This window comes from Grampus griseus (genome assembly GCF_964374135.1).
Source record: "Grampus griseus genome assembly, contig: HAP1_SCAFFOLD_287, whole genome shotgun sequence".
In the NCBI taxonomy this organism is placed as follows: Eukaryota; Metazoa; Chordata; class Mammalia; order Artiodactyla; family Delphinidae; genus Grampus; species Grampus griseus.
Window position 1 is genome coordinate 221,521 of NW_028133167.1, and position 15,499 is coordinate 237,019.

Genomic DNA, 15,499 nt, shown 5'->3' on the forward strand with positions numbered 1-15,499 from the left:
GTATGCATATTTTTTAAATTTTGTATTATGGAAAAAATTTTCCATAATACGAAAGTGAAGTGGACGATATAATGAACCTCCGTGTGGCCCTTACCCTTTCATGGCCTGTCCTGTTTCACCTCTACCGCCACCCACCCTCATCATTTTAAGCAACCCCAAGCCATCGTTGTATTTCAAATGTAAATATTTTAGCATGTATTTCTAAGAGACGAGAGCTTAAAGAACACATACAGAACCATAATGCCATGATCACTGTCATATATTTCTAAAAACGAAAGTTTACTAGCTCCTCCTAATTGTAGAAATACTTGCTTATTGAGGAAAATTTGGAAAATAAGGAAAAGAAAAAGGAAAATCCATCCATAATCTCATAACCCGATATAATGACCTCTGTTAAAATGTCAGTGTCTTTACTTCTGTCTCTTTTCTATCCAAGAAGACACACACACGTACACACACATGTACACACACAAAATTGAGATCGGGACGTGTGGTTTTATATCCTCCTTGTTCTGTTTAATTCTTTATCATTCCATCATGAACGTTTCTCCAGGTCATTAAAATTCTTCAAAGATTGCATATTCTTTATTATTATTTTTTTATTTATTTTTGGCTGCGTTGGGCTGCGTTTGTTGCTGCTCACGGGCTTCCTCTAGTTGCGGTGAGCGGGCGCTACTCTTCGTTGCGGTGCACAGGCTTATTGCTATGGCTTCTCTTGTTGCACAGCCAGGGAAGTCCAAGACTGCATATTCTTAACGATTGTATACAAACCATGGAATTTCTGAAGCTTGCTGGTTGAGGCAGGCTGCCCTCTGCATACCTGGGGCACGTCTAACCAGCCCTCACCCAGGGCTGCCCCCACCTCAACAGTGAGACTGTGTCTCCGGACCTTTGAGGCTGGGGCAGCCCTGGTCCAGTGAGGTGGCAGCAGCCTGACCACCAGCTCCCGGCCTGCCGACCCAGGACTCAGTCCCTCACCTGTGAAGCAGGGGTCCTCCCCACCCACATCCTAGGGCTCTGCAAGGATTGAATGAAGCACCTGGAAACCAGAAGCCCAAAATTACACAGGCTAAGCTGCGCCCCAAACCCAGCTCTCGTTTATTTCAAAGCCCGACTTTCACACCCTCTGACAGCGGCTCCTAATCAATGGTGCCCCTTTGAACCATCTTTCAGAGCTGCTGATGGTCTCACCCCAGACATTTGGAGTTGGGGCACAGAGTGCACCCTGGGCCAGAGCTCCCAGGTGATTCTAACGTGTGGCAAAACATGAAAACCGCTACCTTGAGTCCGTGTTCCTGCCCCACTCCCGTGGTCCCCATTCCATGTGGCATCAACCACACCTGAGACTCTTAGAGCAGATCCTTCTAGTTTGTAACTCTTGTTAAAACGCCAGGACTGGGCTTCTGTGGTGGCGCAGTGGTTAAGAATCCACCTGCCAATGTAGGAGACACGGGTTCGAGCCCTGGTCCGGGAAGATCCCACATGCTGCGGAGCAACTAAGCCCGTGCACCACAACTACTGAGCCCGAGTGCCACAACTACTGAAGCCCGTGCGCCTAGAGCCCATGCTCTGCAACAAGAGAAGCGACAGCAATGAGAAGCCCGCGCACCGCAACGAAGATCCAATGCTGCCAAAAATTTAAAAAAACTAAATAAATTAAAAAACAAAACAAAAAACCACCAGGACTCCTGAGCAGTCGTGTGGAGGAAGCCCACCATAAACAGGCTGGTTCATCCCCCTCTGGGGTCCTGTCCATGTCCTAAGTAGCTAGGGGCAGGCCTGGCTGGCACTGGGGGGAGGGGCTGTGGCACCCAGGCCTCTGTGGGGAGCCTGAGGGCAGGGGCTTGTTAGGAAGGACAGGCTGGCCCTCGGAGGGCCCTGAGGTGAGCAGGGCATCCGGACTGCGAGACCCTGCTCATAGCTCACGGTTCCACGCAAACCTCTTCGGCTCAGATCCTGCATCTCAGCCCGCAGCCCTGCCTGGCAGGCTCCACGCCAGGATTCCGGGGGTACCACTGGGAAGAGAGGAGCTCCGGATGCTAGGGAGGGAGGGTCCTGGTAGGCACAGACCCCCACCATCCCAGGGAACCTAAAGCATACGTAGCCCTGAGGCCTCTGACCTGGACAGGAGGGGGGATCATGCCCCACTGTTGTCTGGCCGGTACCTGCCTGCGACCTGCACGCCGGCTGTTCCGACCACATGGCTACACATTTGTCTTTCAACTTGATTAGCTGGCCCTGTTTAAATCTCTCCAGATTTCCAGCTGTCTTGCAGATGAGCCCACGGAGGCCCAGGGGCTCCCATGGGCTGCCCCACCCGCTGAGCTCGGGCGGATGGGCATCGCTCGGGTGCCATTGCTCCTGCCTCTCCCAGATGGCCCGCCTCACTGATTCCGGTGACCTGCCTGGTCCCTGTGGCCTGCACTTGATGTAACTGACACCACCCTGGTGCAGGGGCCCTCCCTGGACACGGGGGCGGTCCTTGCCCCCAAGGGTGTCAGCCTGTGGGTGATGCCAGCACAGCTAGGGGCACTGAGGGCCGGAAGAGAAAGCCTCCACTTCCCCTGGAGGGGGAGAGGCGCGGGGAGGCTCTGCAACAGCTGTGGGGAGCAGTGAGCTTGGGGCTGGTGATGAGAGGACCCAGGCGGGTAGGAGGCTGGAGGCTGGGCCCGCACTCATCCCGTTGCCCTGCTTCTTCCGCAGGGCCTGGTGGTGGCCGTTCTCTACTGCTTCCTCAATGGGGAGGTGAGTGTCCTGGGCTGCCCGGGCGCAGGGGAGCTCCCTCACAGCCGTACCTGGAAGGGGTGGTGGGGAGTGGGGTGTGGCGTTGGTGGGGGAGGCCGGGCCCTCCTGGCTTGGGCCTGTCTTCCGGGAGTCTGGGCTCACCTCCTGGGGGCCCCAGGATCGCCTGCAGGCCTTGTTAAAACAACTGCTGGTTCCTACCCTGTTTCTAAACCAGCAAAAATAGGTCCCGTCAGTCCGGGCTGGAGGCTGAGAACGTCTTAACTAGCACTCCAGGTGATTCTTATCCTTGGGCACGTTCAGGAAATGGGGGCAAGTGCAGGCGCCCCAGCCCTAACCGAGGCTGATGACTGTCCGCTTGCTCGATGGGTGACGCCGGTCACTGCCCTGCTCTGGGCCTCAGGCCTCTCACCTGTAAAATGAGTGACTCAGGTGAAATGTTTGCTGCTCCGTCCTCTGAGACCTCCAAAGAGTGTGACTCCTGGCAGGGCGGGGGGCTGCGCCCTTAGCTTGAGGTCTCCGCCCTGCCCAGAGCACTGCCGGGACGTGAGGCTCCTGGCACAGAGGCTGCGCAGTTGACGTTACTTAGATGCGGTGTTGCCCCACTTGAATGGGAGTCGAGATGGTAAATCTATGAGCGGCCTGCAGGAGGGGGAGGCGTGCCCGCTGGGCAGACGTGGCAGAGCCCGAACGAGGCCCCAGGGGAGCAGGACCCTGGGCAAGGGTCATCTTTCCCTCCGGGTGACGGCTGGTCTCTGGGGGCAGGTGCCGCTGGAGGTTCAGAAGAAGTGGCGGCAGTGGCACCTGTGTGAGTTCCCACTGCACCCGGTGGCCCTCGGCTCCTTCAGCAGCGGCACCAAGGCCAGCCCCTCGGAGCAGAGCCGGGGTACCTGCAGGACCAGTGTCATCTGAGGCTGGAGCAGGGCCACCCAGACAGGCCAAGATGGGTCCTGAGGGCCGACTGCTGCCCATCTTCCTGCCAGATGCCGTGTGATCGCTCCTGCGACTCTAACACCCCTCCTCCGGGCCTGGGGCAGGAAGAGGGCCTGGGATTTGGGTCTGTTGAGTTTTCTGGGAAGACTTCAGGGGTCCCAGGAGGGGGCAGGGGAATAAACGGTAACTGGGATGAGACTTGGTATTTGTCAGCCCTGTTGCCCTTGAGCCTCAAGGTGAAGGATGCTGTCCCCCGCCACCTTCTGGAGGACGGGGCTTCCGTGATCCCCCTGCTCCAGTTTTCAGGGACAAGCTTAGCAGAAATTGAGGCCCTTGGCCCTAGGTGGACCCTCCCCACCCCTCACTGCAACTCACCCACCCAGTAGCTCTTCCCCCAGAGCCTTCTGACAACCAGGTCACAGGGAGCCCAGGAGAGCCCCAGCCCTTTCAGTCGCCCTAGCATGGGATGAGGCACCTGTTCTTCCTGCTTTCAGCTAAGTTATCTGCAGTACAGAAGGAAATGGGGCAGAATCCCATTTGACAGAAGAGAAACTGGTTCACCAGTGACTTGACCAAGATACTCAGCAGGGAAGTGGCAGCTCGGTCCAGGGCTTCTGGTTTCAAATCCCCAGGCTCCAAGGCTGTCTGTCTCCCCTGCTCCTGGGCAAGGGCGGACAGGGCCCTGTCTCCCCGCCCCACTGGGGATTTTAAGTCTCACCCTTTACTCTGAATCTCAGTTCCCTCAATTATTAGCAGCCATGTGAGGGTTAAAGGACTAAATATTTGAACCCTTTTACAAAACAAAGCCTGCGTGCTCAGGGGAGAGTATTCTTTTTTTTTTTTTTTTTGCGGTACACGGGCCTCTCACTGTTGTGGCCTCTCCCGTCGTGGAGCACAGGCTCCGGATGTGCAGGCCCAGCGGCCACGGCTCACGCGCCCAGCCGCTCCGTGGCACGTGGGATCTTCCCAGACCGGGGCACGAACCCATGTCCCCGCATTGGCAGGCGGACCCCCAACCACTGCGCCACCAGGGAAGCCCAAGGAGGAGAGTATTCTTGACAGAAGCAGAGGCGACCCTCCCCGCGGCTAGAGAAGAGGGCATCTTGCTGGTAGGTGGGCCCAGCTCTAGTTCTGGCTTTAGGTGACCCTGGACAAGTGGCCCTGGCCCCCAACTTCTGCATCTCACCCCTGGAGACAAGGTCACCCCCTTTGCATCTTATAGTCTGCTACGGGGGTGAGAAGGCCAGATATCCATTTTCCAGGGCGCTCTCCAGGGACCTTCATGGACTCTGTACATCTTGGAATCAAAAAGTTAAAAAAAAAAAAAATCACAGGAGAGGTAGAGGCACCCAGTCCAGCCCAGAAAGAGGACCTGGCAGGGCAGAGACCAAAACCCCATGCAATCAGTGGCAGCCAGAATGAACCAGGAAAGGCCTGAAGTCATCAGGTGGGGGAGGGGCACGGGGCTAGTGTTGAATGAAATGGGCTGAGGGTACTGGGCAGAAAAGGGACTGGAAAGAGGCCAGTTTGGTGCACAGAAATGTAAAGTGGCCAGCAAGGGTGGAAATCTCCACCGGTTCCTGGTCCCCTCCACCTGCAGGCCTCTGCATCCAGGGTGGTTGTTAATCATTACCTGAGGTCGGGCCAGTCCCCAGTACCCCCTGGAGTCCGGCAGCTCCAGATACGTGCTCTTTGAAGTGTGCGCTAGGATAAAAATGGCACCCTGAGGCTGTCGGGCCCTTACCAAAGATGGATTGCCCACACTTACCAAGCCAGGCGGGCCCTCCTGGAAGGGCTTCAGGCGGGATTGACAGGGAGAGTCCCGAGGCACAGCCAGCTGCTGGAAGCTGGGGTTATCCAGGGATTACGGGGTCCCCCGACAAAGGGCAGGGCTCAAATAAAGTCAAACGGTTTGAAAAGCTTCTGCACCCCAGCAGCCCTGAACGCTGCCTCCCTGACGCGACCAAAGCTAAAGCAGGGAATCTGCACGAGGCCCTTTGAGCTGGTGAAGCAAGTCCTCGGCACTGACTGGACACCCTTCGCTGACAGACGATTCACTCTTAGCAAGCCCGGAGGCCCCGGGGGCCCTGCAGCCCATATCCCAGCAGAGTCACTAAAACAGGTGTGGAATGTACTTGGCTGTGCAGCCAGCCTGAGCACCGGTTACCTGAGCTGCTTCCACATCTACTCCCATCCCAGGAAGGACTCAAGAATGGGTTTCAGAATATGTTTCTTCTTGTGAAGTCAACATCCTAATAACGTGGCTAAGCTGGTGGCTCGGAGGCGCCCACCTGCCCTCTGGGCTGCAAAGGCCACTGGCCCGACCACCCCAAGGCCGAGAGGCGGCAGTTCGAATGTCACGTGTTGGAGAAGTCCCATCTTGACCACACTTTCTGGTAGAACTCAGCGCCCTCGCTGGGGGGGCCTAAAGTTTTGCAGGCAGGCCCCAGGGGTACGTGACGCTGTCAGTCCGGCTGATACTGTTGATGTGGAGGCCGCTGATGGCGTTCAGAAAGAAGAGGAAGGAGGCCGTGAATTCGCTCCAGAACGTCAGGCTGAGGCCCATGAGCGTGACCTCGTTCCTAAGGAGGGTCAGGAAGCTCAGGAGGCCCCCGAAGGAGAGGATGGAGGCGAGGAGGAAGAGGGCAGAGCCCACGGCCCACTTGTGCCACGAGTGGGCGTCCTCGGACACCTGGGACACCATGAGGAGCTCCAGGCCAAAGATGGCGACCACCACGGCCAAGGTGGCCACGCTGCGGGCCACCGCCATGCCCGAGGCTAGCCCGGGCACGTGGGCCTGCCTCAGGTCTCGGAGGCAGTGCAGCTCAGCCTGGTTGGAGGTGGTGCAGAAGTGCCACAGCCCGAACAGACGGTCGTCGGCCAGGAGCCAGTGGCCATCGCAGATGGAGAGGGAGGAGAGGACCACGGCCAGGGAGGCGCACAAGATGATGAGGGCCCGGATGGAGGGTTCAAAGAAGGACCGGCGGGGTCTCCTTTGGGCCAGGAGCTTCTGGGCCTGGAAGACAGCACGGGGCAGCATGAGGGAGGGCCCCCGCCACAGCGCACCAGCCTCCTCAGGGAAGACCCAGAGCACACCTTGTAGCTTCCGACAGCCACGGTTTCTGCTTCGGTCTCCCAGGATGCCCGGGAAGCCCACCTTAGTCACAGCACAGACCCACCTCCTGGTGGGGCGGGGGGGACCCTCCTCCCATCCTACCTGTTCCCCATCCGTCCTCCATTCGAGACCTGTAAGCATTGCCTGTGGATCCAGTTATTCATCGGGCAAAGAGTTCCCTGACCTTTCTTTAATGATCTTTATAATGCATAAGAAACCCAAATTGTATTGACAGGCAAATCTTGGTCCATTCTGAAGTCAGCAAACCTGTCTGGCTTGGCAGACGTGACCTTGAGCTAGCAGCCAGCCTTGGTTTCTTTGTATGCAAAACAAGAATGCTGCACTAGACATTATTAGCACATCAGTGAAGGTTACACAGCTCCCTCTTCTGGCCCCTGGTCTTCCCCAGTTTCAATCTAATCTGCACCCAGCTTTTTCTGCACTTTTCTTCAGTGCGCAGTGATGTTTGCACTTTGCCCTTCAGTCTGGCTCAGCCTGTACTCCGCCCAGGACATGGCACCGCTGTCTGTTCTAGAAGCTTCTGGGCGGGGGAGTCCCTGAGGCTCCCCTTCAGCCTATGGTTTCGGCCCCGCAAAAGTACACCCTATCCTCTCTCCTGACAAGCTGGGCCAAGCGTCCAGTGAGGTGTCCCTTCTCACAGCCCCGGGACACCCCCAAGCCACCGTCCCCAACCCCCAACCCGGAAGCAAAAGGAATGCTTCAAAGGGTAAAACTCCTTAGACGGCCCACAAGCCCTCCCAGGGCATCCTCCCGGCCACCTCGCATGCCTAGGACAAGCCTAGAACTTTCCTCCTCACACCTACTGGTCCCTCCACCTGAAAGGCTCTTCTCCCGGCTGCCCCCGTTTCTCCATTCTTCATGTCTCAGCTGAAACATCGCCTCCTGGGAGAGGTCTGTCCTGCCCACTCAACCCAGAACGGACCCCTCCGGTCACTCTCTGTCAGGAACCGTTCTGACAAGTTTTCCATTCCTGTCTGATTCATAGTGGGAGGGCAGGACCGTGTCCCCAGCACCCGGTGCCAGTGCCGTGCTCAAGAGCCACGAGGTCGAGTTTGCAGCCGCTGTCACTTCCGTCTGAAGCTCCCTTTAAACCATCTCCTGCCCAGTCATAACTTACGCCCTTTACAGTGTGTGTGGAAGCAGCCCAGGTCACGCCCCAGTTTGGGAGGCAAGCAAAGCACACAGCTCATGCGTGACGGTCACTGCTGGGAAGCAAACCGAAAGGGGACTCTGGGGGTGAGCCCTATGCCACGTGCAAGTGGAGGCTTCCAGAGGCGGTCTGGGCCACCCCTCTCGGTGAGGGGCAGAAAGCAGAGCCACGCTCCCGGGAGGCCCCGGGATCCTTATGGATCCGGCTTGCTTTCAGCACTTCTGCCTAGTTAGGGTCCTGTCTCACTCTTAAACCTGAGTCTGGTGGAGTAGGGTGCTCCACGGCGGGGGGCGGGGGGGGACGGGGCGGGGTATGTAAAAAGGGAAAGTGTCACACACGGGTCAGGGGACCAGCCCAAGAGCATTCACCGAGATCACAGTAAAGCCTGGCACAGCTGCCCGACAACTGTATCATGCGTAGTGGGGGGGGATGCACACAGCCGGTAAGTACCCACTGGGGCCTTCGTGGGAGGGGCTCAGTACGTGGTGAGAAGGGCTGGAGTGGCCAGAGGGACGCCCAAGGGCTCGGGACCCGACTCAGACCAGAGGCAAAGGCAGTCGGGGGCGCTGTAAAGAACACTCAGGCGGGGAGTCTGGGCTCTGGTTCTCAAACCGCATCCCCTTGTCTCCTTGAGGCCTCCAGGTGCTAAAGCAGGGGGCAGGGGGTCAGCTCCCGGCCCCTCACTTCAACCACAACAGGTCCCTCTTACCTGCTGGAGCCGCTGGGAATCTAAGAGTCTGTACTGGATTTCATTAGGAAAGAACGGCTCTACTAAGAAACAAACCAAGGGAACTTTGAAATCTCTGTGCCTACAAACCATAAAGGTGTTTGTCTTTGCGAGGTTTCTTAACCTCCTTGACCCTTATTTTCTCATCTACCGTTACGTACTTACATTTTGTAGCAGGAGTTAGTGATCCCTGCAGGAAAGAGTAGCCATGAAGGCACCCGGAGGTTATAACTCCCTACAGGTTGATAAGTTTCTAGGATGGGAAAACCCCAGACGCAGGCAACAAGTCACAAGAACGCAGCACCCAGAGGCCTTTTGACCTCAGACATCACGCTGTCTGGAGAAAAAGCACATGCCATCCTACCCTCAGCCCCACCTGTCCTGCACACAGAGTGAACTTTAATCTCCAGGCCCTCAGACATCACACTGGGATCAGGAAAAGACAGCTGACATCAGGTCATTTTCCCCCTCCCGCCCCAAAGGAGGGCATCATTCAAACTCTGACACCAGTAAAACTCCCAAGGATTAAGTGAGATCATGAATATAAAGGTGCCCAGCACAGAAACAGTTCCTGATTAATATTAGTAACAGTAATAAGGTAACTCGGGAGTCCTCCTTCCTCACCACTGCCCCACACCCCGGCTGCCAGCACCTCTGTGAACTTCCAGTGATGCAGGGCCTGAAATCCTCGCCCGGAGGGCAGCTGGGCAGCAGCGTGGTCAGTGGAAGGTCCGTGGACCAGAGGGTATGAGGGCAGTCTAGCCCTGCCCCTGACCCACCAGCCTCTAGCTCTGTGACCTTGGGCAAATCACTTAAATCTCTTAGGGCCTGGACCAATTCCACTGAAAAAAAAGAAAAAAAAAAATGGAAGCATTTCCTTCCCTTTTTCATCCAGAGCCCCGAATGATAAGTAGTGACCTGTAGAACAGTGTCACTTGGCACTCCTGGGCCACTGAGGCCAATGCCAAGGTCTTGTCTTCCTCTGCAACCCAGCACCCCATCTGATCCCGTCAACCCCTAAGTAGTGGACACTTTGGGCTGCTCACTACTTTTCTCCACATGAAGCCCCCGCCCCGCGCCCCTGCGCTTCCCCCCCCGCCCCCCCTTCCCAGTGCCCACTCAGCCCAGGCCCAGGTCAGACCCACCCCCTCTTCAGCTGGAAATCTCCTCTACAGCCTCCTAAAGAGTAAGCCCGCTCCGCCTGCGTCACCGCAGGGCACCGGGAGCCAGCACGCTTGCCTTTTAGCTCTTTGGCCTCCGGCGAGCTATTTACCCCCTGAAGATAACAGTACCTGCCTCCTGGCCCCCCGGGAGGAGCCGAAAGGAGACCTAAGCACCCCAACCGCTTAGAAGAGTCCCAGGCAGGCGGTTAAGTGCTCCTAAGCATCAGCCCCGCCCCCTTCTTTCACTAAAAGGTCAAGTCTGTTTACCCGGCTGCTCTCCTGCCCTCCCCACCCCCGTTAATCCTGCCGCAGTTTCTTCACCTCTTAATCTAGCACTCGCTTCCCCAAATCGCTCCTAAATCCCGGTGTGCACGTCTCTCCCCCGCAGGGCCGTCGGCTCCCGAAGGCGGGACCGCACCCGCTCCCACCCTCCTCACTGCCGGTCCCGGAGGCGGCTCGGCCGGGACTCCAGATTATGCCCAGAACGAGAGGAACGCGCTGCATCCGGCTCTAGGGTTGCGGTGTCCCGGCCACAAGGGGCTTGGGGCGCGGCCTGTGGGTGGAGTTTCTCCTGTTCGGGCCCAGAAGTCTGGTTCGACTCGATTCTATCGCTGAGCCGGCCGCCACGGGCGGGTTACTGCACCTGAGCCTCGGTCACCGCATCTACAAAGTGCGCGCAGCGGGATCAGCCCCGGAATCTGCGCTGCGGGGCGCCGAGCACTTGCAGGCAGAGGCTGCGGGCCGCTCTCACCGTCCCGACCGTCCAGTCGGGAGGTAAGGAGGCGGGACGCGTCCGCTAGGGAAGCTCGGCGCAGGGCAGCGGAGAGCCGCACGCCCGGGGGGTGGGGGTGCGGATGGACGCCTCGCATCATTCTAAGGAGAAACCCCATCTCTGCGAGGCGGGCCCCTCCCCTCTCTACAGCCTGTCCTGAGATTTCCGCGTGCCCCAGCGAGTCCACCCCCTTGCCCGCCCCCCAAAATCAGTTTTGGGAGGGGAGATGGTCTTGCTGCCCCCGCCCAGGAAAGTTCTGGCTTCCCCAGAGATGCTTCCTCGTGTGACAAGGCGAGGATCATTTTTACGAGTGGATTCCGTCCATCCTCCGCTCCAGATGCGCCCCCTTTTAACAGGAGGGACCCCTCTGGTGCACCTAACGGATGAACACTGCGGACCCCAAAGAGAAGCACAACACTCCTCCCTAGCCGTTTGGGAGCCTCGGTGCCCGCAGGACCTCGAGGAGACCGCGCCCTGGGCGACTTCCCCCCCGGACCCCAGCCGGGCCCCTCCACACACCCCCACCGGGCTCTCGCCCACCTGCACGCCGAGGGCTGTCATCCCGCGCCTGGGCTCGGCCGCGCGCTCCCGCCTGGTTCTCTCGGGGTTCCCGAGCGCTGCTGGGCCGGGGCCGCGGCTCCCGACTCCCGACCTCTTCCCGGGGGCGGGGCGGGCCGGAGGGAGGGGCGGGCGGAACTGCTGCCCCCGGGCGGCTGGTCGGGCCGGGCCCCTCCCCGCCCGCCCGCCGCGGCTCGGTTTGCGCTGAGTCAGCGGGGCTGCCGGAGGAGCCGCCGGGCAGGGGCGGGGGCCAGGACCCGGCCCGAAGGGGAGGCTCGGGCCCTGGGGGAGGGCTGACCCGGCCGACTTACAGGCCCGGAGCCACTCCCCAGTCTCAGGGCACTGTTGTGCCCGCGGCGCCGATTCCTCGAGGGCCCGGGGCCCAGGAGCCTGGTCCGCCCCGGCGGGTCCGCCCGAGCGTCCGGGGAGGCGGCGGCGTCCAGACGGCAGGCGCGGGCCCGGGCTCTGCAGCTCCACCACCGTGGGCCGTTGTGATCCTGGGCTCTTGTTTCCGTCTCTGAGCCGCGGGTGATAAATGAGATGATGCCCGTGAAAGGTCGGGGGTCTTGCGAGGCTTCGGTAAATGTGAACGGAGTGGACTCCCCGGGGCCGTCTTTCCTGCGTCCCTTTTCTCTCCCCCAAAGCGGGGCGTACAGCCCTGCTCGCCTCCGCAGGGACCATCCAGAAGGCAAATAGGACAAGACAAAAGTCATTGTTCTTCCTGGACTTTTGATGGGGCTTGAGTTCTCAAGGGGGCAGCGCACAACGTCCCCACCCCAAGAAGGGTAAATTCCAGCTGAGACCCTCCCAGCCCTTCTCAGCTGTTGATAAACAGGGAGGGGGTTGCCGCCTGAGGTGAAGCAGGGTCTCCTTTCTCCGTCTCGAAGCAGGGTGAGGGAAGTTACTTGGCCCACTCAGGCAGGCAGCTCCCCGGTGACTTTGCCCGGGGACGTTCTCAGCTGGCACCTAACGTTCCCGCCGCCCCACCCCAAGCCCTGTCCCGGGCATCAACCTGTCAGAGGTTCATCTGATTCTGTCGCTGCCGCAGAAACCGCGTCAGGTACGTTAACCTAGCGCCCGCCTTGTTCCGTGTGTGGTCAGGCCTGTTTGGGGGTCTGGTGCCTGTTATGCTTTCTTGGTAAGAATAGAAAGTCTTGGGCTTCCCTGGTGGCGCAGTGGTTGAGAGTCCACCTGCCGATGCAGGGGACACGGGTTCGTGCCCCAGTCTGGGAAGATCCCACATGCCGCGGAGTGGCTGGGCCCGTGAGCCATGGCCGCTGAGCCTGTGCGTCTGGAGCCTGCGCTCCACAACGGGAGAGGCCACAACAGTGAGAGGCCCGCGTACCGCTTGAATCGGTGGAATTTAGAGCGACATGTCAGCAAGATTGCTGGAGAAGTAGAAATGACTTAGGAATGATAATGAGGAAGTGATGGTCCGCTTCCAATTATTTTATGAGCGTAAGAAAGCCGGGGGACTTCCCCTGGCCGTCCAGTGGTTAAGACTCCGCACTTGCGGGTGTGGCAGAGTGAGAGACAGCAGCTCCACTCAGCAGGAGTGACTGTCGTGAGGGGCAGGGGCTTCCAAGTGCCGGGGGTGCGGTGGGAGTGGGGTGGGGGAGGGGAATGACAGGGTGGGACCTTCAGGGGCTAAAACCAGGAACAGCCTGGGGGTGAGTAGTGGGACAGCACAGAACCCACCCTCTTGCTTGACTGTCTCTGCCTTTTCTCCTCCACCTGTCCTGCTTCTAGGCCTGGCCAGCGTTGGGGAAAGAGGAATTGCGTAAAGAAAGGGAGGACGTGGCCCCTACTCACCCCTCTGACCACTCCCGTCTGATGAGAAAGACCCAGGCACTGATCTTAGAAAGTTCCAAGGCAAGGGCACAGGTACCGATTAATGAATCAACAAATTCAGTGAGCACCCTCCCATCTCCGGGCCTTTGTACTTGCTGCTTCCTCTGCCTGAAATGTACTTCTTCAAGATATTCACAGCTAAGACTCACCACCTCACTCCCCCAAGGAGGTCGGAGAGAAGCCTGCGGTGACCACTGCACCTGAAACAAAGGTGTCCATTCTCTTCTCCCTCCCCGAGCAAGGACTTTGCCAGGCACGACAGTAGGTGCTCAATAAATATTAATTGAATATATGAATGAGTTAATTGTATACCTACTCTGTACCCGCTGGCCTGGCTAATGAGGGACAAAGGAGAAAGAGACAAAGTCCCCATCAGGGGTAAGATGCTTGGGTTTTAGGGTCAAAATCTGCGTCCCCTTCATTTCTGCTCCCTCCCCAGCCTCCCCAGTTCAGGCCCACATCCTCCTCCTGTCTCTTCCCTTGCACCCCTGGTCCACCATCCTCTCGCCAGCTCTAGGCCCATCACCTCTAAGGTGGAGGCCTGCGTAACAGCCTCCTGCTGGGCCGCCCTGCCTCCACCCTCAGCCTCTGTCCTGCAGCTTCCCGTCCCCTCTCTCTGCAGGCCCACCCCTCTGCCCTCAGCTCCAGCTGCACGTGCCCGCTTGTGCCCTGGGCGGGAAGCTCTGTCCAGTCTCAGGGATGCTGTGTTCACGGTTCCCTCTGTGTGACAGGCCTTCCCTGGGGGTCTGCTGGGCAGGCTGTCACCTCTTCAAGGACCTTCCTTGAGTTCGCCAGCCAGAGTAGCATCCCACACACGCTTGACCCTGTTACCTTCGTGTTTTCTTCCTTTCTTTTTTTTTTTTTGTATATATTGTCTCATTCATTCCTTTTTTTCTTTTTCTTTTTTAAATTTATTGAAATATAGTTGATTTACAGTGTTGTGGGCCTTCGTATTTTCTTGATCCTTAGCTGACCTTCTCTATTTGTCCGTTTCCCTCTCTAAAGTAGTACAGCACACAGTTGAGTGCTAGGCCTGTCTCTCTTTCACCCCCGCATGCCCGGTTCTAAGAGCAGGGACTGGACCGTAAGGCTTGCGAATTGATGGAGCAGCCTCGGATGCATTCTGGGCGAATCACTTCCCCTCCGTGAGCCTTGGTTTTCTGTCAAACGGGGAAACGCATCCTTTGGGTGTTGCGAGGGTCGTGGGGGCAGTGACTCTGTCAACTGCGCCTGGCGCAGGGTGGGCACTGACCCCTGACCCCAGAGAAGCTTAGCTGAGGCAGGCTCCACTCTGCCACTAGGGAGGCCCCTGCCCCGGGTTTTTCTCCTTTGAGCACTTGGGGTGTGGGTTCTCGGGCCGACACGTGGGGAGACCCAGAGGCAATAACGGGGAGTCTGCTAGGAGCTGCCTAGTTCACTGGGCTGTTTCAAAGCTGATGACTAGCTCTGCCTGGCCGAAGCCTGGACCCCTGGTCCCTCCAACTCTCCGTTCTTTGTGGACCCGCCCACTTGCCTCTCCCTGTTCCCTTCCCATCCCCTCCCCACCTTCTCCCCAGCGCCCTGCCTTCACCCACTGGGTCTTTCTCTTCTCCCATCGCCCTCCTCAGGTTTCCTGAGTCCAGGCCGGTTCCATCCCCTCCAGCCAGACCTCCACCCGCCCTTTGCCCCCTCTGCCTCAAGCTCTAGCCCTGCATCCCGACCTCTTCCCAGTCGCCTGACTGCAGCAGAGACTTTGTGTAGGCATTATAGTGGCCCAGGGGCTTCCCCGCCTGCCCTGGGGCTTTGCTTCACAGTGCTTTGCTCTGGGCCAGGTGGGTAGCAGGTGTGATGTTTATGCTGCGGGTGAGGGTGTCGCCTCAGGGGACCCCACGGCACCAGTTCCCCACCAGGGCAAGGGCAGTGGGGAAGGGGACTGACCGGTTGAAGGGATGAACGGATGCAGCAGGGATGTAGGTGGGCTCAGAGGGTGTCCTTTCTGTAGGGTCTCCCCTTTCTACAGGCAAGTCCATCCTGGAGATGGGTGCCCCTCCAGGGCACCAGGACCTGCAGATTTCCAGGCAGAGTTGGGGAGACTTCTAGCACCTTCTTTGCAGGCGTGGACCCTGGAGTTGTCAGCGCACTTTGAGACACTCCGTCCCTAGGCGATGGTCCCTGTAACTAGGCACACCCAGGGCAGTTGTAGAGAGCAGACTGACAGCCCGTGCCTTCCCAAAAGGGGCCGGTGCTCTTCCTTAACCAGGGCACCCCGCCTGCCGGATCAAAGGGTCCAGGAAGCAAAATTAGACCCCAGGAATTGGTGGTGAGCACGGAATGATGACAAGAGAAGTTAAAAGCTTAGGCAGGGCTTTGCCTAGGCTCTGGGAAGCCCAGGAAATACCCATCACCCCGTTTATTAGCTTTGACCTTTACACGGAAGGCATGCTGTCACAGGGGCCAGAGGAGTGAGAAGGGAGGGAGGGATGGTCCC

The 15,499-nt window shown here is 58.5% G+C and overlaps 1 protein-coding gene across 1 annotated transcript; it reads right to left on the minus strand.

Annotated features, from left to right (window-relative positions):
* Positions 1-6,100: 6,100 nt before the first annotated feature.
* On the minus strand, positions 6,101-11,184 carry LOC309817779 (voltage-dependent calcium channel gamma-like subunit; the record flags this gene model as incomplete). The annotated part of the gene is made up of 2 exons (XM_082682084.1): positions 6,101-6,691; positions 11,164-11,184. 2 exons carry the CDS (start codon positions 11,182-11,184, stop codon positions 6,101-6,103), a joined length of 612 nt encoding a protein of 203 aa, XP_082538210.1.
* Between the last annotated feature and the right edge of the window lie 4,315 nt (positions 11,185-15,499).